At 45.8% G+C, this 24490-nt stretch overlaps 1 protein-coding gene across 1 annotated transcript in view; it reads right to left on the reverse strand.

Moving 5' to 3' along the window:
- The window catches only part of FGD5 (FYVE, RhoGEF and PH domain containing 5), a 123025-nt gene that overhangs the window by 92068 nt on the left and 6467 nt on the right, over window positions 1-24490 (reverse strand). The window contains exon 2 of the mRNA XM_004738591.2: window positions 19892-22541. Coding sequence (XP_004738648.1) covers window positions 19892-22541 — 2650 coding nt within the window. The remainder of the gene's footprint in view (window positions 1-19891; window positions 22542-24490) is intronic.

The following is a 24490-nucleotide window of genomic DNA, read 5'->3' on the forward strand; positions in this document are numbered from 1 at the left end:
AATAAACCCAAACACTGAAAAACCTTTAATTACGTTCACCAGATAATTCTTTACAATACTGAAAGATATTACAAATACCCTAAATACACAATGCAAGAGGATGAGTATGTTAATTTGGGGCACAACCTCTCAAATGGAATATGCAGTCACTTTATACTGCTCTATCTGCAGAGCCTGGCAGACTGCCTCATGATAATTTTTATTAATTTAGTGAGTTATTTAATAATACAAATACAACATGCAGTTAAACAAAGTAAGCAAAAGAAGAGATTTTATGCACAATATGATTACATCCACATTAAACACACCCTAGATACATTTATACAAGACAAGAACAAAATATAACCCAATGCTAGTGGTGATTATGTTAGCATAGTGGGATTGTCTTTTTTTTTATCATAAATGTGTGCGAATGTGTAAATAAGTTACTCACTACAGTATTTTCAGAGGAGCATAAGACTGGAAACAACCTAGATTCCAACGATAGGTGACTGGATATCGTAATTCCTTGTGGTCATTAAAAAGAGTGGTACAGATCCCTATGACTCGATAGGGAACAATGTCTAAAGTGACAGGAGCAAGGTCCAGAAGAGTATGTTCAATATGCTTCCATTTATATTTAGAAAAAGTCAAGGGTCAGGGGAGGGGTATGTGTGTCTCTGTGTGTGTGTGTATCCCTAGATGTTCGCACACATGTCAAACATCTGGGGAGGGGCTAGAGAACAGAAACTCAGTGGTGTATGATTCGATTTCTTTCCTGCAGATAGCATTTTTTGGAGTTTGTGCTACCTTTTACAAAACTTTTTTTTTTTAAGATTTTATTTATTTATTTGACAGAAAGAGACACAGCAAGAGAGGGAACACAAGCAGGGGGAGTGGGAGAGGGAGAAGGGGGCTCCCCGCTTAGCAGGGAGCCCGATGTGGGGCTCAATCCCAGGACGCTAGGATCATGACCTGAGTGGAAGGCAGATGCTTAACAACTGAGCCACCCAGGTGCCCCTACAAAAAAATTTTAAAAATGTTTGTGAACCAAAATGGACTGGTCAAATTTCTCCCTCACTGGACTATCCCAACAGCCTGATTTCCTCCACTGTGGCCAGAATTCTGGCCATTGTAATGACCTCTGTGATCCTGTACCTCTTATTCTCTAAACACTCATCAGTTATTCAAATCAGTGTGGGGTATTCCAAAAGAGGAGAAGGCGCCAGGGCAGTCAAACCTCCTGGACCTTCCCACGTGGGAACAGCAGGGCTCAGACCACAAACACAGTCAGTCACTCTCTGTAGAGGTGATGGGGGGCCAAGGGGCTCGTTCTGTTATGTTTTTCCCCCACAGCTTTAGGAGAGGGGTATGAGGACCCCAGAAAGTCATCTGACTCCATTCTCCATCTTCTCCTTGTTTGAACCTGAATGCCTCCTATAACCAGTTCCATCATTGCATTTTGGGAACAGGTAACTTGTTTCTTTAGCTCCCCAGGTTCACAGATGGAGAGAAATTATGCCCTAGGATGGATGACAGCCAGAGCCTCACCCATGCCTGCTTAGATAATTTAGATGATGAGATTTGGGACTTCTGAGCTGCTGAGATTCCGATGAAACTTGCTGATGCTCTCATGGGATGAAAACTTTGGGGACCTTGGGATACAGTGAATTTTGCATTTGGAATGAATACGAATCTCTGGGTGTCAAAGGGCAAGCAGAATAATGGCCCTTAAATCTATACCTTAATCCTGAGACCTATGGAATGAATACGAATCTCTGGGTGTCAAAGGGGCAACTGTCACAGGCAGAATAATGGCCCTTAAATCTATACCTTAATCCTGAGACCTATGGAATGAATATGAATCTCTGGGTGTCAAAGGGGTAACTGTCACAGGCAGAATAATGGCCCTTAAATCTATACCTTAATCCTGAGACCTATGGATATTTTGTATTATGGGGTAAAAGAGACTTTGCAGTTGTATTTAAGATTAATAGATGTTATAATTCAGATATTATCCTGTATTATGTGGATGAGCCAATCTAATCACACTGGTCCTTAAAAAAGAAAAATTTCTTTGCCTGGAATCAGAAACACAAAATCTAAGGACTCTTTCTTTTTTCTACGTTGCTGCAGGGGGCTCCATGGAAAAGCATGAGAAAGAATGCAGGCAGCATCGAGATGCAAAGACCAGTCCCCCAGCAGGGAAACAGAGACATATCCTATCCTATTATACCAGTCCTACATGGAACTGAGATCAGAGAACAACCTGAATATATTTGGAAGTGGACCCTCCCCAGCAGCCTACAGATAAAAGTCCAGGCCAGAGGACACCCTAGCTTTGGTCTTATGTGACCCTAAGCAGACTGCCCAGCCCAGTCCACTGGACTTCTGGAAAAAAGAAAAAAGATGCTTTAAGTAAGTGTGTGGTATACTGCTATGGCAGCAACAGAAAACTAGTATGTCATTTCAGAAATCACTTCCCTAAACCCTTCATTTTGCAAATGGGGAAAATGAAGATCAGAAACCAGAACACAGCAAAAAAGTTACACAGCAAGAAGACACGGAGCCAAAGGGACCGGATGTTCTGGGCTAGTTCTTGCTCTCAGAAGGAGATTCAGAGCTCTAAGCCCAAAACCAAACTGTGGAACACAATGAAAACCTGTGAATGATCATAACAAATCATTTTAGACATGGGGTTTTATAGAGAGCCCTTAAGTAATTCTCAGCCTGCTTCCATCTTTCAAATATCTGAGAGGAGAGTCTACTCAGGGCTGCACTTTATTTAGGTAAAACCCAGCTGGTTCCTTAGGCCAAAGAGATAGGGACATGATGGGGGCAGATGCCAAATCAGAGAACAGGATTCTGAAAAGCCACATCTAGAGAAGCCTAGTCCTCGAGCTAAAGCCACCTAAATACATTTTCCCCCAACGATTACATCTAATTGGCCTATTCAAAGGAAATTAATTTATGCCTGTCACCAGGACATCATTGATTAGAAGCAACTGGAGAATGAAGCCCCCATGAGCTGAGTAGTTGCCTCTCCAGGGATAATTGGGAGGCAGACCAGACCCCAGCCTCAAAGACATTGTTACATTCACACCTTCCCCTTCTCCCGCTGGGGGAGTCTCATATAATCCCAGACAACTTTAATGGAGGCTGAAAAAGTGGGGGGGGGGGTCCACTGAAGGCAGCAGAGACAGGCAAAGCCCCAAGCTGGGAGTCTCCACCCCAGTGCAGACCTGCACTCTGAGTCACTGTGTCTACCTGCCGCATTTCAGAACCTCAAACTGGTGACTTTAAACTCTTACTTTTGGTCATGGCTTGCACCTGTCCACAGTCTTTGTACACTGTGTGCCTTTGTGCATGTCATCTCTTCTGTTTAGAATGCTCTACCCACACTTCTTCACCTGAAAATTTTACTCACCCTTCAAGCCCAGCTCAAATGTCCAAAATGAACCCTGCCAACTTCTCAGGGAAGCCTTTTCTTCAATGGGCTTGGGAGCTCCTTCTGTGCTTACTACCAGAATACTGTTAATTTTCCTATTGTACTTATAATTGCACCCAGTCAGCTGCTTATGGATCTGCCTTCCCTAAGACCTGAAGTATATGCTGGATCTGTGGTCCCCAGCTTCTGATCCTACAGGGACTGGTACTAGCAGATGCCTAGTGCTAGGAGTCTGCTTAAGACTCTCTCTCTCCCCAGCCTCAGCCCCTCCCCCACTCACGTGCACACATGTGAATGAATACTCCTTAAATTGATTTGCATGTTTCCCTCTAGTTGTGAGGCTCATAAATGTTTCCCAAGGTCAAACTGTATGTAGTAAAATCCCAGACTGTCAGGAGCCAGAAAAAGTCTGTGGCCTGATTCCTTCATTGTACAGCTGAGGAAAAAGAGGCCTGGGGATTCCTTCATTGTACAGCCTGAAGAAAGAGAGGTCACATGCGATGCCAAAACAGATGTGAGTTTGAAGAGGAAGGAGTAGAGGATGGGGTACAGGAAGGGAGTAAAGCAGTGAGTGTGGGGTCCAACCTGCCCACAGTGGGAAGGGCTTTGGCCCAATACACTGTGATGTCACCATAGCCAGCTTGGGTTTCCTGCCTCATTCCAGGGCAGGGCCAGCAAAGAGGAACAGGCTCTGAAGACCTGAATGCAAACCCCAGCTTCTCCTCTTGATATCCGTGTGGCCTCAGGCAAGTCACGTCCCTGCTCTGAGCCTCAGTTTCCTCATCTGGAAAGATGATTGTGCCTATCTGACAGGGTCCTTCCTGACCCTCTCCCTCTATCCACCTGACTCCTCACTATATTTCAGGCCCAAGAGTCTCACTTTCTCAGAGGTCTACCCCAGCCACAAATGGTCAGAGCACCTGTTAGATGCTCTTAGAACTGCACTTCTTTGGAGCACCCAACAGAGTTGAATTTAAATACTTAACAGTGCAATTAGGCATTTCATGTCAACTTCCCTTGATGTTCCTATTGTCCCAGCACTCAGAACATTGATGAGACTTGGGGACAATCTATGCAAAGCTCTACTTGGTTAGGGTGTGCCCCCCCAAGATAACACAGCGCCCTTCAGCCTCCAGAATACATCCACGTATTTAACAAACTTCTATTGAGCTCAATCTGGGTACCAGGCCCTGTGCCAAATGCCAGGGACACACAGATGAGTTCAGGTGTTCAGTTCCAGAGGGACACACAGTGGGGTAAGGGAGATAGTGACTCAAACAACAGTGGCGAGCAGATTCTACACGGAGGTATGAAGAGGAAAGTGATCAATCCTGGGGTGAGGTCAGCAAGGTGATGCTTGCCTGCTGGGGTCTGAAGATCACAAAGAAGACTTTCTGTTTCAGAGTATTTTTTCCAAGCATTTAACAGAGTGCCTAAAATTCCCCTGTCAGTGCCATGCCCTTCCTCCTTTGCCCTCACTGTCCTCGCTACCATTTCTCTATGCACAGATGAGGGTGGCAGCTTATCTAATGGAAGAAGGAACTGAGGAACCAAGTCCCCTTTCTGGGCCCAGTTTTCTCCTCTGTTGAACCTGAGGGAATTCAGATAGGTTTGGTGGTATCTTAAAGATTTTATTTATGTCTTTATTTGAGAGAGCACATGTGTGTACACATACACACACATGTGTGCACACGAGTGGGGCAGAGGCTGAGGCAGAGGAAGAGAGAGTCTTTTTTTTTTTTTAAAGATTTTATTTATTTATTTATTTGTCAGAGAGAGAGAGAGAGAGAACACAAGCAGGCAGAGTGGCAGGCAGAGGCAGAGAGAGAAGCAGGCTCCCCGCTGAGCAAGGAGTCCGATGTGGGACTCGATCCCAAGATCCCGGGATCATGACCTGAGCCAATGGCAGCGGCTTAACCATCTGAGCCACCCAGGCGTCCCAGGGAGAGTCTTCAGCAGACTCCATGCTGAATGTGGAGCCTGGCTGGGGCTTGATCGATCTCATGATCCTGAGATTATGACCTGAGCAAAAACCAAGTTAGATGTGTAACCATCTGCACTACCTAGGTACCCCTGGGCTCGGTGGTATCTTGAAGCTCCCTCCTCAACACTGGGTACAGTGGGGTCAAAGACAGACCAGAAGTTGACAGAGGCTATGACACACAAACAACCCTGGCTGGCCTTGGACAAAGACATCAGGGCCTTTTAGAATCTGAGACTGGATCTGGGAAGGATGGAGGCAGAGAGAAAGTATAAAGGTAAAAGTGAAGGGCCTCCTCATCCTAGAGTCTGAGCAGCACCCCAAACTCTGAATCCCACAAAGCCTCTGACTCACTTCATGGCTCAGAAGCCAACCTTGACCTGTGGCCTCAGGCCAGCAAGGCAACTAACTTGGGTTTGGATCAGGGACCTCCCTGGAAACCAGATGCGGCATCTACAAGGAGTGTCCTGGGAAGGGAACAAGGGCCCAGAACAATCCCTAGCCACATGACATCACCCTCCTTTCTTCTATTATCACCAAGAGCAGCTCCAGGTAGGAACTGGGATTTGCCGCACCCTAACTCTGGGTCAGTCCTGGGACCCAGTTTTGCTCACCTCAATTCCTCATGGAACACATGGCTCTGAGGCAGACACCTCTGAGTTCTAGGTCTGACTCTGCCACTAGCTGGCTGTGTTAGCTTGGACAAAACCCTTGGAGCCTCTAGTTCTTTTTCTGCTCTTTATCACTCCTTCCTTGGTATTTTCTAAACCCTCAGTCTTAGAAAGAGCCTCTCCTCCCACTATTCTTCAGATTCCTTCTTCACAGTAGGTACAACCATCATTATATCCACAATTACATCCACTAAGAACCTACTTCATGCCAGGCCCTGCACCAAGGCACCAGGCCCTTGGGCTGGCATGGGTTACTCTTAGTCTGCCACTATCTATCATCCCTATTTTATAGTTGAGGAAACTGAGACACACCCAAGAAAAACGGCTTACCCAAGGCACCACAGAATAAGTATTTGCCTGACTATCTGCTAGTCTTATTCAGCTCTTTGCTGCCTCCTCCAAATGGTGGCTGTTGGGAGAATCAGTGGAGATAACAGGCATGGAAAAGCTCTGTAAACTTGAAAGTGCAGTGAACAATTATGTGGCTGCCACATCAAGGTTTCATAACTTTCTGGGTTTTCTATCTCAGCTTTCTGGCAGGACAGCCTCTCTGGCAGGGGTTCAGCCAGCCCCTTTGCACATACCCATTGCTGCCTAAGGTGGGGCAACTCTTGCCAGGAGCAAGAGACCAGTGAAGCTGGGATCTGCTTCCTTGAGCCCCACTGTGGGTCTTGACTCTCTACTCTATGTTCTCAAACCCTGTCCGTTTGCCTCGTCTACCACATGATAACTTGGAGCCTCAGTTTCCTCACCTAGGAAATCAGGTTGATCATCAGCGAGATAACATACATAAGGGAGTAGAGTGCACATATGTATGTAGAATACTGGCAGACTACAGAATCTGCTGGGTGTTGCTTCCTTTTCCCATTCACATCCTTAATTTCACTTCCATTCTTGTACACAGAGTGTGAGGAGGTTATTATAATCCAAGAGCTTAAGATCCAATAGTTATATATCCCTAAACTACTTCTGTTTTTCAAAGATGGGCAGAAACCATTTCTCCACTCCTTCTAATGTGTCTGGCACAGGGTTTTGTAAATCAGTGATGAAATCATTGGTGAAAAAGACTTCTAGCTATATATACCCAACAGATCACACTTATTAAAAGAAGACTGCCATATCATATGAGGTAAGGTGGGGTTTCTGAGTGTTCCTTAGGAAGCCTGGATTCCTGTGGGTGAGGATTCAAAATGTTGACTTCCCATTTCATGGACACAGACACTGCTACAGGGTTAACAGTAACAGCTAAAGTGTATTGGGCCCCTAAAAGGCACACAGGCCCCAGCTACATTCTCTGTGAGGGTTAACTCATTCAAACTTCATGACAATCTCTGAAAGTAGGTAGTGTCATCTTCCCTGTTTTTACAGATGAGATGGCTAAGGCACAGACTGGTTACGTAATCTGTCCAAGAACGTACAGCTAGGGACTGGCAGAGCTGAGATTTGAACCCAGCCATCTGCTCTGGAACACAGGTTGTCAACCCCCATAAGATACCCCTTTGTATAATTATCACCCCTCGTTAGGCTGTAAGAACAGCAATTGCAATCCATAACTCCCAATTTCCAAGATGTTTATTCATCATGATGGTCTCATTAACTAACTTCCTATGAAGTATTAAAAACTTGAACTTATGAAAGAGAATTATAATAACAAATCCTTGCCTTCTTTGTTGGAGTTCCAAGTAAGTTTTATTTGGAAAAAAGATCCTTTTTTACTTTGCAACATAAAGTCTGGAAACCACTGAGATTAGGTGTGTGAGGAAACACTAAATAACCAGTCTTCCCATCCGCTTCTTTGCAGCTGGGCCCCTGACTCCAAGGGGAGGATTTCTGTCCCCTCCCAAGGCGGGCTGGAGGGAGTGAGAAGCTATCGCATCTCCAAGCGCAGCCTTTTCAGTAGGTGAGTTTCTCAGCACTTCAGAGGACTCTGATTCAGTGGCAAGGGGCATGACAAACATGTTTCATTGTACCAGGAGACGTGTTCTGGAATTGGTTCCAGAGCTGATACTGAGACTTCCTATGGTTTTCTGGGGCTTCCCCTAAGGGATCCAAGGGATCTGAATATTTCTCAGAGGCTGCTGAAGCAGTACCTACAGCAGCCCACCTGCTTCCTTAGAACTCTCACTACCCAGCCAAAAACAATCCCAAGAGCTCAGAATTCCTGGCCTCATGACAGATTCTGCTATCCTTTCCAATTGTGCTTAATTACTGGTCATGAATGAGAGCTCACTACATCTCGAATTCCTGCTGGACATATCTGTCAGTATGAGAAGGTCTCATCGTAACCGTACAGAACTTAAGATCTCTCTAAGGCAGGATGTGTGTGTGTGTGAGAGAGAGAGACTGTGTGCTTAGTTTCTTAATTAAAATCATGCAAACATGCCTGAAATGTCAAGTTCTTGGGTCATGCCTTGATCCAGAGAAAATTTTCTTGGGCTCCAGACCAAACTCATGCACGAAGAGAATGGGTCTGTTTACATAGAGACCAGCCACATCATCCCCGAAAACAATCCCAACCCCAAGACATTCATCTTGCAGGAAGACGGCCAAAGACACAGGCTTCTCTAAGATAGGGAAACACTACAATCCTCAAGGGCAAGCTCAGAATTCCCCAGCACATGGCTCAGCAGCTGTCTTCATCTCTTGGAGGCTGGACAGTCTTGGGGCATACTCAAGGAGCCAGATGAAACACATTAATTCATCACTCAGAAATTATTATGAGCTTTTTGTCCTGTTGACCTGGAGTACTGTGAGCATGGATGATAAATTCTCCAAGGGCCCTTCCTGAGCCTAGCCAGGCAATCTAAGGAAGCATTAACCTCCTGCATAATATTATGCCTTTGATTATTACTGCATGAGTATGTGCTGTTCGTTCTCTCTCTCTCTCTCTCTCTCTATATATATATATATATATATATATATATAGTTTTTACATCATCCCCTGACCATGTGGATCTAAGCAAGTAGACAGTCATTATAAGCTGTCCATTCTGAATGCCTATAATAAGGACATTTCTGTTCTGAGGATCCATACTCCATTGTGTGTCCTCACCTTTGACAGCTGGAGGGTCAATTCCAATTGGGAAGTTCTCAAAGGGGGTGGACCAGAAAGAGGGGAGAAGTCATACCTAGAGCCATCTTCCTTCCTGTCCTAGCCCTGTCACTTGACAGACTTACAATCATGCCACCACACTGAACCTCAGTTTCCTCTTCTATTAAAAAAGTAAAATTGGGTAACCACTGCCAAAAGGACATTCAGCAGATTAAGTGAAGTGATGCACATACAGTGAGAAAACCTCACAGCTGAGGTGACACACGGGTGCTGGAAACTGCCTCAGGCAAAATTCTGGCTCTGCTGTGACCTCGGGCCCTTTACTTACTGGACCTTAGCTGCCTCATCTGGTGAGTATAGACCTTCTGAAAAGGTCTATACTATGTATATGTATAAAGCCTCTATAGCAGGCTGGTGTTTTGGATTAACTGGGTTAATGCACATGAAGGGTCTAAGACAGGGCCTGGCATATAGTGAACCTACAGGGAAGTCTCATGGGCTCCATAGCTCTTCACCTCAGCTCCCAGCAGCAAAGTATGAGAATGACAGTATGCTCTAATACCTAACAAAACCGGGGTGCCTGGGTGGCTCAGTGGGTTAAGGGCTTTGCCTTTGGCTCAGGTTGTGATCCCAGAGTCCTGGGATCGAGCCCCGAGCCGGGCTCTCTGCTCAGCGGGGAGCCTGCTTCCTCCTCTCTCTCTCTCTCTGCCTGCCTCTCTGCCTACTTGTGGTCTCTGTCAAATAAATAAATAAAAATCTTAAAAAAGAAAAAAAAGGAAAAAAAATACCTAACAAAACCCTTGCACACATACCCTCTCTGACTCCTCAGGATGGCTCAGTGATGAAGGGACCATCACGCACATGTCAGCAGGTGAGGAAACCGAGGCTCCAATCACATGACAAGGTAAGGGATGAAGGCAGACCTGAGCTCATTCTCTCTTCCTGCCATGCCATGCTGCCTCTGTGGTCCTGTCATCTGTGCTGCCTAAATGCCATCAACCACCCTAAGAAACCCTATGCCCAGGTCCAGAGCGGTGGGAGCTCTGGTTTATTCTGTTCTCAGTGACTGCAGTAACTGTGGCTTACAGCCTCCAGCTTCTGGAGCCGCTAGGTCCTTTTGCCATGCCTCAGTCTCTTGTCCTTGAGACACCTTACTGTGGTAGCTTCTGTTCTGCCATTCTACCCCACATCTGACAATCACTGTGCTGGAGTACCTGCTAATCATGTCACTCTCTTGCTTTAAAACCTTCATTAGCTCCCTATGACTCACAGATTAAATCAATTCACATAGAAAGGAAAGTGCAAATGCAACATATTCATTTTCAAGAACTGCCTAGCCTAATCACCACACACCCTTCCTCTAGCATGGCTGGGCCAGTCCTCTCTGTAAAGAGTCTTCTGTAAATAGCACTCAGATGGGGAACTCAGAACTCCTAGTCCTGAGCAGTTTTAGAGCAGTTACAGGTGGGAGAGACATCAGAGACCCAGAAGCTCAAAATTCACATAGCCAGGATCTAAATTCCAACCTGTTTATACTCCCAGAACCATTCTGAAAAGCAAATAAATACTCTTTGCTATGATCTTCAAACTATTTGGTAGTCTGACCCTAAAATGTCCAAGTCTTAGGAAATGGTCTGAAGAGTTCAAGTAACTCAAACATTTCTGGATTTTTTTTTTCCCTTAACATTTTTGGATCTTAACATTTCTCTTCAATGGCATCTCCTTAAAGTAAAATCGAAATCTTTTACAAACGCTCCTGCCCACCCCACCCCTATCACTCCCCCTGTTTTGTTCTGCACTCCAGCCATGCTGGCTTCACGGTCTCTCCACAAACTCTACGAGGGTCCTCCAGCCTCAGGATCATTGTCTCTGCCATTCCCTGGGCCTGGGATGCTCTTCCCCCAATGATGGTTTGATCATCATTCAGGGTTCACTCGAACATCACCTCCTCAGAGAAGCCTTCCTTGACTATCCTATCTAAAATGTCCCTCCCACAAGTCACTTCCTATCACATTGCTCTTTCCTCCTCCACCCCACAAAATAATGTCCTCACGAAAGAATGATTTTATTAACTCTGATTATCTTGTTTACTTCTTAGCGGGTTTACTGTCTTCCTCTTCCGAGTAGGAGATCACATCTGCCAGAGCAGGGATCTTATCTGTTGGCTCCCTACTGTATCTGAAGCTCATAGAGCACAGGCCAATCCACAATAAGGACCTGAACTACAGATATGACTTTCATCTTTGGCTACATCCTACACATGATGTGCTCACCTCCCATCCACAGGCAGAGGAGAGTAAGGCCCAATACCCCAAGTACCACCCAAACTCAGGCTGGAACAAAGACTTCACTCCTCCTCTGGGGCTCAGCTGGTCAAGAAGACCTGCTGCTGATATTTCACCGAAGAACTCATGGAACAAGACTGGCTTCTATTAGTGAGAATTATTTTCACACCTCCCACAGGGGGAAACTCTGCTTTTATGAAGGTAAAACCACATTGTGATTAACACTTAATCAAGATTTCGTCTATATTATAGCTCTGCAAAGAAAAAAATAGTTGGGGGCCTTAATATCATGTTAGTAAATGTTACAATAAGTGTGTTTCTGACACGATTTTCTTATTAGGGTCCTTCCCTGTAAATTTTATTGCATTTAATTAAAAATTATTGCTAAAAGAAACAGCTGCAGATGGTCTTATTTTAAGTCAGAAAATTAAAAACTGAATATTCTCATCAGTCAATTTCAACAAGAAGCACAACCGCATGCATTAGGAATGTGATGGTTTTGAGATTATAATAATTTTTATGGCATTTCCAGGTCCTTTCAATGAAACTTAATGAAAGCTCTGCATGAGTTCATTTGTCAAAAACATAATAATAATAGGAAGGCTCCCAGCATTCAGGCAGATATAAAGATACCCATGAATACCATGGATGGGATGTGCCAAAAATCCAGGCATGCAGCTCTCAGCACCAATGGAATCAGCAGGAGGTTCAGTTGCAGATCTGGCATGAACCCACCCAAGGATTTATAGCTGAGGCTGTAAATCACCTTTGTATTACAATGATGCATATATTCACGGGGGCAACACCATCTACAGTGGTAAAATATAAAAATAAGGTTTCACTCTCTCAGGGAATCACTTCAGCAAAATATTTACTGCGTTCTAAGGATGGTGAACGTGCGCTAGGGCCTGGGGAGAAGGGAGGGAGGGCTCTTATGGCTAGATTTTGTGCTGGATTTAGGAATTCTAGCTGCAGTCGCTGTCCTTGGTCTGGATTGCCTGTACAATTATCTCCCCCAGCTTTATTACTTGGCTTGTATCCTTTAAATTTTAAGGGCTGAATTCTTATTATTTCTTGCTTGTCTTTTACTGGAAACGAACTCAAATCTTTTATTTATCTGGGCCCCGACAGGCTGTAAACAAATAAATAAAAGGATGAGGAAAGCGAAGGCAGCCCCATGCTAGCTAGCTAGCCCCATGCTAGCTCTGGAGTCAGCGCGGGAGAAGTGGGTGGCTGTGTTCACTGTGGAACCCCACTCCTTCCCTTCGAGCTGCTATGGCTCTGCCTGGTCTTCGTATTCTCAGGAGGGGACTACTGCAGTGGTCTCTTGACTAGTCTCCCTGCTCCCCTCTTCATCCCTCCACTTCATCCTGCCAACAGAGTGCCCGTGCCATTGCACCATCTCCATTGTGTGCCTGCCAGGCTGAAAACCGCCATGGTCCCCCGACTACCTGGGAGCAAGGCACTCACTCATCAAGCTGATATTCGAGGGACTTTTTGGTTGGGTTCCAATCGCCTTCCCAACTTTGTCTCACAGACGAGTACACTGAGGTCCATCTGACCACTTCATGATCCTTTCTTATCCCCAGACTCATGCACAGGCTTGTGTTCCTCCTGGACTGTTTGTCTCCATCATGAACTCCTGTTTCTTTGCCAAAACCCACCTCAAGTGTCTCCCAGATAGTACAGGCTGCCCACAGCCCCTCCTCTAGAACACAAGGGGGTGGAAACCTCTAGTATCTAAAACAGTAGCTGATGTTTGGTAGATGCTGAAAAAATGTTAGCAGAGTGAGGAATGGCTAGCTGAGCTAGTGCAACATACTAGTCTAAGAACTGGAAATCAGAAAAATGTGGTGTTTGAGTTCAGTCCTTAGTCTTCCAACCCAATCTCCTCCATATATTCTCCATGCCTGCCGATGATGGGAGCTGTTTTCCAGAAAAAAAGATGTCAAAGCACCTCCTGACCAAGATTAAACCATGTTTACTACAGCTTCATCTGCTAAAACCACAGATTTGTGTTTCTACACAAATCCTTGCATCTCTTTCCTACCTTCATTCAAGAGCCTACTTTTCCTTCAGTGTCTATGAAGCCATCCTACCCTCCTCTAAACTCCTACCTTTTGGATCCTGATCTCTTTCTTTCTTTCTTTCTCTCAGATTTAATTTATTTATTTCAGACATAGAGACAGCAAGAGAGAGAGAGCACAAGCGAGGCTGGTGGTGGTGGGGGCGTTGCAGAGGGAGAGAAGATTCCTCACGGAGTAGGGAGCCTGATGCAGGGTTCGATTCCAGGAACCTGGGATCATGACCTGAGACCAAGGCAGAAGCTTAACCAGCTGAGCTACCCAGGCACCCCTAGATCCTAAGCATTTTTACCTTGCATTCCAGGAGCTTGGGTAGAAGTCCTTCTGCTACCCTCCAACTGTAAGTCTACTGAGGCCAGTGATGGTTCCTGGTCTGCCTCTCTGTGTCTATATTTCACTAGGCACAGCTCCTCAAGAACCAATCATTTCTCAAAAGGTCATCATCAGCCAAAATATAGAATTACCAGGATGTTTCCACTCCTTATCTTCATATGAATGCTATATAATATGGCCAATCCACAGACTCTTGAAGATGTAATTCCAGCTGCATTCCAACAAGGAACAGCTCTGTAAGAACCCTAAGAGTCCTGAAATGCTGGCCCTCAGACCTTTCACAGCTCTTCCTGGAAGGCACAAGCACTCATGAGCTGCTGCTCCTGGGTGGGCTGAATCATCTGAAGCTCCTCTAACAAGTAGTATAACCCAAACAGACAGCCTGCTCCCAACCCAGAGCTCCTGGCTGCTCTGAGGGCACAGCTGGCCGCAGAGGGGTACGTGTCCTCCACCATGGCCCTGAGGGAGGGCAAAATGTCTGAGTATCTCATTAGCAAATTCCAGGAAAGCTTGTCAGCCTTCTTGATGAGCTGCCAACAGAGTAACACACCCACCACCCACCAGAAAAGAAAGGAAAGTGTCCCTCCAATCTTCCTTGAGCCGTCTGGACCAATAAACAAAGCCAACATTTTGGTGGTGGCTGTGCTACATTGTCTTCTGCAAGTGAGATACTACAGCTGTTGGATGAAGACCACCAGAAAACATGGCATTTTTTCAACTACAGGAAACAAGAGATGGGGAAAGACCTAGACTCGAATCTTAGTTTGGCTACTTACAACCTGTGTAACAGAGGATAGTTTATAGCACTTGAAACTAATGTGGCTAACCAATCGTGAAATACAAGCAAAATAACAGCTAAAGTCAGAGTCACAGAGCCAGGCCTACCTATTATGATTATGGAATGAAAAAAACTTCAGTCCTGGTGTCCTTGGTGTAAGAGGCTCCTAATGACTCCAAATTACTATTGCTGGGGCTGTTCTCTGCAGCCCTGACCCCAGCCCAGGAGGAAGTGAGAGGTAGTGCTGAAACCACACCCCACAGCTAAAGCTTGCAAGTTCATGGTCACAGTTTTATTGATGTGATGTCCTGAACACGAAGTCAAACTCATGCAGAAGAACCATCATATGGGAGAGAAGGGAGAGACAGAGAGAGAGAGACATCCCCACCATCAAAGGGACCAGACTCTCAACCCAAACCTCTGGAATCAAATTCAAATCCTGCATCTACCACTATGTGACCTTACCATATCACTGAATAGTAGCTAATATTTACTGATCATTTCATCATGTGTAACATTAACTCCTTCTGTCCTTTTTTTTTTTTAAGGTTTTATTTATTTATTTGACACAGAGAGAGAGAGAGAGAGATCACGAGTAGGCAGAGAGGCAGGCAGAGAGAAAGGAGGAAGCAGGCTCCCCGCTGAGCAGAAAGCCCAACGCAGGGCTCGATCCCAGGACGCTGAGACCATGATCTGAGCCGAAGGCAGAGGCTTAACCCACTGAGCCACCCAGGTGCCCCTAATTCCTTCTGTCTTAATGTTAAGAGGCAGGAACCACTACGATTGCCTATGACAGATAAAGTAAGACGCAGACCTTGTCCCAGGTCACACAGATAGTAAGGAGTGGAGTACAGAACCACACCCCAGGCAGCCTGGCTAAAGCCCACATGCTTGGCCCCTGTGCTCTCAAAGGCTCTCCCTGGGCTCCACTGTCCTCATCTGCATCCATAAAGAACTACCATAAATGCATCAAGAACAATATGGGAACTGATTGTAACAGCTGGAGAGAACAGAGAAAGAGAGAGATGAGAAAAAGCTACTGTGGCAGTATGTAAATGGTAAATCTAGGTGGTGGGGAAATGAACATTCACTGTAAAAGGTCTTTCAACTTTTCTATAAGTTTGAATATTCTCATAATGAAATGGGGAAAAGCAGCTTCAGGGATCCGTGTTGGTGTATAATGCTGAGTGATTAAAGTAGACTCATTACCATGCAAAAAATAAATATACAATTATGGAGATTTAAATGAGACACTGAGGACAAGGCAGTTTATGTACTGTTTTGCATCAAATGGGTATTTATTAAGTGTATAACAAAGCACCTAGCATTGCATTGCCAAAGACAGGTGCTTAATAAATGATAATCCTTTGACCCTTGTGAAGCTCAAAACCACCAATTTGCATGGAATCATTAAGCTTCTGGTCATCAACACATATTTATTGAGCTCCTAGCATATAGCCAATGTACTGAGGGGCCATGGGACACTCAGAGGTAAAGATCAGGTCCCCCAACCAAGAATCCTGCCTGAGGACATTAAACAGTCTATTTGAAAAGTAAATATTAGACTAGATCTCTGATCCATTTTTTGTTTTTCATAAGGGTCAATTCAGGGCGGTTAAAAAAAAAAATGTTCTGGGGATATGCTTTAAACTAAAAGATGATGAAACCTTCTGTATACCCTGGGGGAAATTTACATAAGTAATAATGTATACAATTTTATTTTACAAGACAGAAAATTGTTAATAACATTATTGCAGCTCCTAAAATGTTATTATCTGGGTATATAAACCTCAAAGGAAGTAACTACACAGAAGAAACTTTACAATCATCCATTAGACCCTGAGCTGCTACTCTGATTTAGAGCTCTCTAAGGGCTCTCTGAATTCTATTCTATACTCTACATGTTTCTTGAAGGGAGGTACTTTTAGTGGAAAAAGGGCTTGGATTTAAATAACAGTGAATCACACCAGAGAGAGAGTTATTCCCTTTTCAGTCCTTTTGAATCCTTCTGATTATGCCAAGGAGAAAGTCTCTGTGTGGTGCCAGGACATCTTTAACACCTCTCCCTGTTTAACAAAGGGACCAGGCTTCCAGCTCCAGCCTTGGCAAGTAATAACCTCAAGCTAGAATATACCCGTTATTTTCCTTTCCTTTGTATCTTATTTGTATAACTGCCTTCTATTTATGGCAACCAATAGTGTTTTTCCATTTCCCTACAGTGACATAAAATTTCCTTTCTAAGTATGTCTGAAATAAAAAAGAGAGACTGATTGAAGGAAAAACAGTAAGTAAGTGATAGTATGGGGGTAGAACAGAAGTGGTGCAAGTGGTACAGGAGAGGCAAAGGGTTGAGGAACATGGGTCTGCTCCAATCTTACCATTTTACAGATGAGCAAACTGTGGCCTAGCCTTTTCCAAGATCCCACAGCAAGCCAGTGGCTGAGCAGGCTTTGAACCTACAATATCCCAATATCCTGTCCTGCACCCTTTCAGGGCTGTTGATATTTATTTTGGCTTCTCTCCCTGATCCTCATGCTAAAGCAAGCTGCAGGACAGGGCCAGGAGCAGAAGGAGGAGGAACTGCCTCTCCCACCCTCTTGCTCCATCCTGTCCAGCCCAACCTAAAGCAACCCTCAGCACCCCTAGGCATGTGTCTCAGATCAGCAGCACCCCAGCCACTAGGTTCTCAAAGCCCCTGTTCAGGTGAAGAAGCACTAGGACCCCACCCCCACAGCAGTTCCTTATGCCTCTCAACTTGATGTGTATGAAACCTCCCTTGCCCAGACCTGTTTCAGCCCAAAGCGAGGATTTTTCTCCCCCTTCCCTTCCATCTGTTTCATGCAGGAAAAACAGAAGAAAGTTTTGCTCATTGATTGATGTCCAAGAGGATGTAGTTCCTGCATGGGAGATTTATCCTGGTCAGCCTGGCCTTCCGTGAAATAGCATCAGAGTAGGGCAACTGCACTGAGTCTGACAGTACAGGATACTCAACCATGACCCCAGGCTGTAGCATCAAATGTGAGAAAATGCAGGGAGAGCACCCAGCACAATGCCTGGCACACAGGAAGCAGTCAAGCATTGACATTTTCTTGGATATTTCACCCTTATTATCAGGTTAATTTGATGAAAGACCTTTTTTGGGTTTTGGGCAAAGTACAGATCAAGGCAACAGGGACTCTGCAAATGGCCAAGCAACATGTGCACTGTACAGCCCCGGGGGAAGGGAGCTGAATGTGAATGTGGCTCTGGAGTAGTGCAGTTCACAGCCTACACAATCAGATCTGGGACCCCTCAATGTAATTCACTAAGAATGCCTGAACCAGGAAATCTTGAGTCCTAGCACTGATTTCTCCACTAAATTGCTGAGCTACCTTAGGTAAATCCTTTTTTCTCTCTGTGTTTGTTTCCTCCTCTGTAAGGGAACCAAATGTTGTCCGAAGTTCCCTTCCAGCTATAAAATTCAGTGATTCTACAGAAGCAGACTTCAATTTCTGAAGGGCTGTCATACAAAAGAGGAAATTAGCTCACTTGCCTGGCTTGAGAGGAGGAGAGCCAGCATGAGTTGGGTAGGAATATTAGAAGACAGCTTTTGCCTCAGTCAGAAAGGAAAATTTAATCAGGATACCTAGCAACAGATGAGGCAGCTCTGGGAGGTGGTGAGTTCCCTGTGGCTTGAGGAATTCAAGTACAAACTGAGTTAGAGAAAGGCCTGTTAGGGCGGGAGCTTTGACCATCTGCCCTTTGAGATCCTTTCTAGGTGATTCTGGTTTCAGAGCTCAGTTCTATTTTCATTAACACTAGGAGACACTCAGCTAGGTCTGGATCTTGTCAAACCCTGCTGATAACTATTAATGCAAGGAACTGATTGGCTGTGCAGTTCTCAACCATGTAGAGTTTGCACAAGTCCACACTCTCCAAATTAAACTCAGTCCCTCCAACAGTGTTAGTGTTTACCTTTGCCCCAGCAAACAAACCCTTTCATTCTGGAAAGAACTAATTAACGGCCTCACCCAGACTTGGGGGAGGGAGAAGATGGAGCCAGGGTGGGGAACCATGTAAAAAACTCAGGAGAATAAACCACCTAAACACTTCTAGCATCTACACTCCAGCGACAGCTCATGCTAATTGCAAATCATCTTATCTATTCATTACTGCAGGCGCCCTGGGAACTCCTAGCAGCAACAGCTGTGTGGGACTGGGTGAAGTCACTGCACACAAGGGGTCAGAATCAGGTTGTCCTTTAAAATCACGGCAACTGGGCGCCTGGGTGGCTCAGTGGGCTAAAGCCTCTGCCTTCGGCTCAGGTCACGATCCCAGGATCCTGGGATCAAGTCCCACATCGGGCTCCGTGCTCAGCAGGGAGCCTGCTTCCTCCTCCTCCTCTCTCTCTCTCTCTCTGCGTGCCTCTCTGCCTACTTGTGATCTCTGTCAAATAAATAAATGAAATCTTTAAAAAAAATAAAAATAAAATCACAACGATTTTTGCTTGTATTAATTCCAATCAGGTGCTCCCAAAGAGAGTACATGGTTGAGGCTGAATTGCATTGCCTTTAAGTTGCATCCACAAGGTACAAGAACAGCAAGATCTGGCAGTTACCCACTTGGAATGATCAATAAGGGCATTCAGTTGGTCTTGGGAGGGTGGGGTCCGAAAATCCCCACCGTTGTCAATAATTTCAGTGTTTCACTCTTATGTTCAAGGTGAATGAGTCCAAAAAAGTAAAATAAAATCAGCCTGGATGTATGTCTTCAAGGCTTCTATTCAGAAATTTAGCTCAGGGCACCCTTTGCTCTTTAAAACAATTTAAACAGATTGTCTTTTCTAGTTCCATTGAATAAAGTGTATATTTACACAGTAAAAGGGTATCAATTTCAATTTAGGGTATTTTCCTGATGGTGAAAGATATTTAGTTTGGCACAATACCAGGACCTTCTCTCTTGGTGACTTTCCTGGAGGGGACTAGCAAACCCATCTACCTAGATGAGAAATGTCTCTCAAATAATAGAAATACAAATGCTCTCATTTACACTGTATTTGGCATTTCAATACTTTCACCCAGACGATCATCTCTGATCTCTTTAAACACTGCCTTGAGGCAGCAGGAATCCCATTTCACAGATGTAGTAACTGGGCTCAGAGAGGTAAAGCCATTCACCCCAGGTCACCCAGCTAGAAATACACAGAGCCTGAGACTAAAAAGCAAGTCCATTCTGTCCCCTACATCTAATCTCGGATGCTCACACTTGCCCAAGAACAAAGAAAATGTAATTTCACAGTACCTTTCTGCTTCTTGGTCTGCACTCTGCTGTTTGCTCTCAAAGGCGTTGAAGCTGCTCATGTCCACGTAGCCGTCATTTTCATTTGCTGTGGACAGGGCTCTGCTCTGATCTTCAAACAGTTTTGTAAATGTCCCAGCTCTTGCAGGCCTCCGGGGTGGAATCTGAATATTTTCATAGTCTGAGTTCATGGCTGGGATGTTCTCATAGTCTGAAGTGTCGGCGTTGGGGAATGAGATGGACCGTGGCTTGGTCAGGGGCAAGGGCAGAAAGGGGGGGCGGGAGCGGTCTTCGAAGGACTCCACTCTGGACACCGTCCTGCTGAAGGGGACACCTTTCCTTTTGCCATCCCTGTAGAAGATGAGGGAGGAAGGGGAATCGGAAGCCCGGAGCTTGCCAGTCCGAGCCTTAAGCTGCGGGGAGTTGCTGAGGCTCCTCCGGTCGATTTCCAGAAGCCTGGCAGGCCCATGGTAGCTGGATTCTGAAGATGACCTGGAAGAAGACACATTGACATCCACATGCACTTTGTTCTCAGATTTCTTTTTAAACGTCAGCGCCAGGAACCTCTTGAAGGATGACTTCTTCTTCTTGGTGTGCTTGTCTGGAGGCTCACTCTCAATCAGCAGGGAGGGAGAGCTCTTTGTGATGGGCTTTTTGGTGATACAGGCCAGGTCGAAAGGGGGTGGGATGTCGACCACAGAAGAGGGTGTTGAGGTGCCGCTGGATGGAAGGTGGTTCCTCTGGGAGAAACTTCCAGAGGAGCCAATCATACAAGGCAGAGAAAGGTTGTCATCTTTCCTTTTGATCCTATGGTCATCCAAGCTGGATGCCTCTGACTCCCGGTACAAGGACACTGGAATCTCTCGGCCTTCCACAGAGAATGACCGGGGGTATAAAGTGAAGGCTCTGGGCTTTGCTGGCAAGGCCCTGCTGGCTTCCAGCGGTTTCCCCTCCAATGAAAGAGCTGTCTTTCTTGCCTCCTTGTTGCCACCTCTAATGCCAATAGCTGATGAGCCAGCTTCTGGTCCGGTTTCTTCTGGGACGGTTTCTGGAACATAGCCAGCCATCTTCCCAGAGTGGGGCCTGGTCCTCGTGATGATATTCTTCCTGTCGATAGAGACCAGGCCACCCTCAGCATCAGAGTTCATTTCTTCTTTTGTGCCATAACCACTCAGCATGTCTGATGCAGCCTGTGTCTCAGGCTTCTCTCCTTCCTCGGGGTTAGCCCCTTGCTCCAGGTCAACTCCCATCTCATAGGGGTTGGTGAGCGCATCATCTATGGCATCCTCATCCTCTGGCATGACCACCACATCAGGGACAGAGGGGCCCTCCTCAGAGTCACATGAAGTTCCAACAGTGGGGTCCTGCTCCGCACATTCTCCAGACTGTGGTTCCTGCTGTGACTCTAAGTCTTTCGCTGACTTGGGAAAAGAGGAGTAGCTCTCGCTACAGAAAGAGGTGCTTTCAGTCGGAAATAACTCGTAGGGACTTCCTGAGAGTGAAGTCACAAAGTCATCCATGCCATCGTTCTCATAAGGAATGATTTGGCAGCTCTCCTCGGCAGGTTCATCCTGAACCAGTTCTTCACCTTCTCGAGGGTCCCCTCCCTCCTCCTGGGTGACTGCTGCCATTTCTTCCTGGTCCGTTTTCTCATTTTGGTCATGTGGCTCATCCTGGTCACCACTGGCTGTGGCATCTTCGCCCCTCTCCTCTGAGACTTCAGGGCTGTCTGTGGCCATCTCCACCTCCTGGACACCTGTGGCCAAGCCCTCATTCTCTGTGGGTTCCTTGCTATCATCTTCAGCATCCCCCTCAGGGGGCCCGTCAGAATTCACACACTCATCTGGAGCCCCTGGTTCTGTGCTGGCAGAGCCTTCCTCACCATCCTCTTCTGCCTCCCTGGGTGTCCCAGGGGGCCCAGGCTCATCACTGGGATTTGCTGGAGCCTCTAAATCAATGTGAGTTAGGATATCACTGGGAAGGACTGCCTCTCCATCCCAAGGGCCCCTGTCCTCCAGGTTGTACACATTGTGCTCTTCCACTAGCTTCTCTTCCTCCTCACTTGTAAACCTCTGCTCCTCTGCCCCCGGGTCACAGGCACCATCCTCTGCCCCCACATTCTCAGGAGTGGGGGCTGTGCCTCCATCAGCCTCTTCACTCGGCACTACCTCTGCTGGGGCTGCCAAGTCCTCAGCAGCTCCCATCCCCTCCGGGTCACTCCCCTTGCCTCCCTCCTGGCAATCCTCTCCCCCAGCAGCATCTGGAGGCACCATTACTGCATTCTCCGCAGAGCTGCTATCACTGGGTCCATCCTCTTTTGGTGGAGACTTGGGGACCACGATGTAATCCTCATCAGCTTCAGACTCGGAGCACTCCAAGTTGGACCGGTGCTCTTCATAAAGCCCCCTGTCAACACAGAGCAGCTTCCCATTGCTGCATTTGTTCAAGCTGTTGATCACATACACACTGGCTCTCCACTCACTGGGGGTCGCCAGCCTGGGCTTAGGGGCGATGGGGGGTTTTGGCCCCCTAGACATGGAGTTGGGACTATGGAGACTATCAGGCCGGGGTGATGAAGGGAATTTGGGTGCTGTCACTGGAGTGAGGGGACTGGCAGTCTTTGGCTTGGGAGCAACTGGTGGTTTTGGTGAATCTGAAGGATGAAAATAGAGAAAACAAGGACACAAAAATTACAGTTACCCTTATTTCCATCCAGAGTGTCCTACTTAGTATTTTCAAGAAAGCACCGAAGAGAGTTTTCTAACCTATGTGAGCCCAATCCACTATGTTCTGTCCTCGGTTTATGTCCCCCACCACCATCTTTAAAATCCTTTCACCTCTACTGATAATTCATTCTGTAAACAAAATGAATAGATCTTCCTTCTGTACAGAGTCCAGCTAACAAAACTCAACTCAGTGATATACTCCTCAAACAAAGGTGTGCAGATCATTGTAATCGTTCATCCAACGCCACGTATTAAATGCTTTCTAGTTGCCAGGGACCCATAAGACAATGCGGAGCTTGACAGTCGCCATCCCTGGGACCCTCACGGAGCTTCTATTCATACTACTCTACTCATACTACAGTTAATTCACTGGATACCTACTATCTATATGCATAGAACTGTTGACGGGAAGGTCTTCTAGGGTCAAGAAGAGAAGAATACCTCTGTTGAATACTTGCAGTTGAGTCAGGGAGGCAAGACTAACAAGCACAATTAGAGGACAGAGCCACAGACCCTTGGAAGGTTATTATTAAATAGCCATTATCTCATTCCTTCAAGAATGATATACCAAAGGTCTGTGACAGTGATGCATGACTCTTCTAAGGGTCACCTCTGAATTCTACATGCGTCAAGACTGGTGTCTAGCCAAGTGCCCTGCATCCAGATTTTATGGACATCCAGATTTCATGGGAGAAACTGTATAGTATTTTCAAACATGGATCTTTGCAAAAAGTCTCTTGCCTTACAGATATGGAGGATCTAGCTGACCATGTTAGAATAAAGGATGTGGTACATGCAACACAAGTCAGAGAAGCAAGAGTTACTGTAACGAGGAAGACCTCCTGGAAAAGGTGAAATTTCAGCTGTATTTTGCAGAACGGGAGGGATCTGGACAAATGCAAGGGTCCAGGGAGTAGCTACTCACTTCCAAGTTCATCTGTCCTACCACAAGCATGCCTCCATGCCTCTAAGCCCCTGGCCACACTGTGGACAGAGTGAGGAATAAAGCTTTCCAGGAAGGCAATCCATCCTGACTTCTCGCTTTCAAACGCCCTGCTTGGCTCCCCATTGCCTATAGATGATGACACACAAGTCTCCCCCTAAGCCACCCCTGTCTCCCAGGGCCATCCCCACTAAGGCCTAGGTTTGACACAGAGCAGCTTCAGAATGCCCACCTGGATCATGACAGAAGGGAGGTGGAGCAGTGGTCCTAGAAGTCTGTTAGCAAACTCTTCTCCCCATGCACTTGACTCCCAGGTAAACCCTTGCAGCACCTAATACCAGCCATCTGTATAGTTCAGGGCTCTCTGGCAGAGATACTGTGTGAGCCATGTTTATTATCACATAATTTTCAATTTTCTCATAGCCACATTAAAAAAGTAAAAGGAAACATGAAATTAATTTTAACACCATTTCTTTTTAAATTCCATATATCAAAAAACCCCATCATTTTAATATCATATAATCAATGAATCATGTCTGGATCAACATGTCATCAATACACAAATATTAAAGAAATATTTGACATTCTTTTTTGAACTAAGTCCTTGAAACCTAATGTGTATTTTACATTTTTCAACACATCACAATTCAGATTAGCCATACTCTAGCTACTCGGTGGCCACATGTGGGTGGTGGCTATGGTGCTGGCCAGCACAGTGCTCACAGTGCTAAAACTCATGGGAGTTTTAGCCCATCTCCGTGAGACTTTTCCATTGGCACCTCAATTTCAAAACATCTGAAGCCAAAGTAAGTATCTCCCCTAAACTGGCAGAGCTACATAAAATTCAGCTGAGGAGTCTCCAAAGGAAATTAAAAAGGCCTGGAATAGCAAGAACACAGGTGCCCATGCACCCTGTTCCTGAGGGGGCCTGAT

The sequence above is a fragment of the Mustela putorius genome, unplaced genomic scaffold (assembly GCF_011764305.1).
Source record: "Mustela putorius furo isolate JIRA1106 unplaced genomic scaffold, ASM1176430v1.1 tig00003850_pilon_pilon_pilon, whole genome shotgun sequence".
In the NCBI taxonomy this organism is placed as follows: domain Eukaryota; kingdom Metazoa; phylum Chordata; class Mammalia; order Carnivora; family Mustelidae; genus Mustela; species Mustela putorius.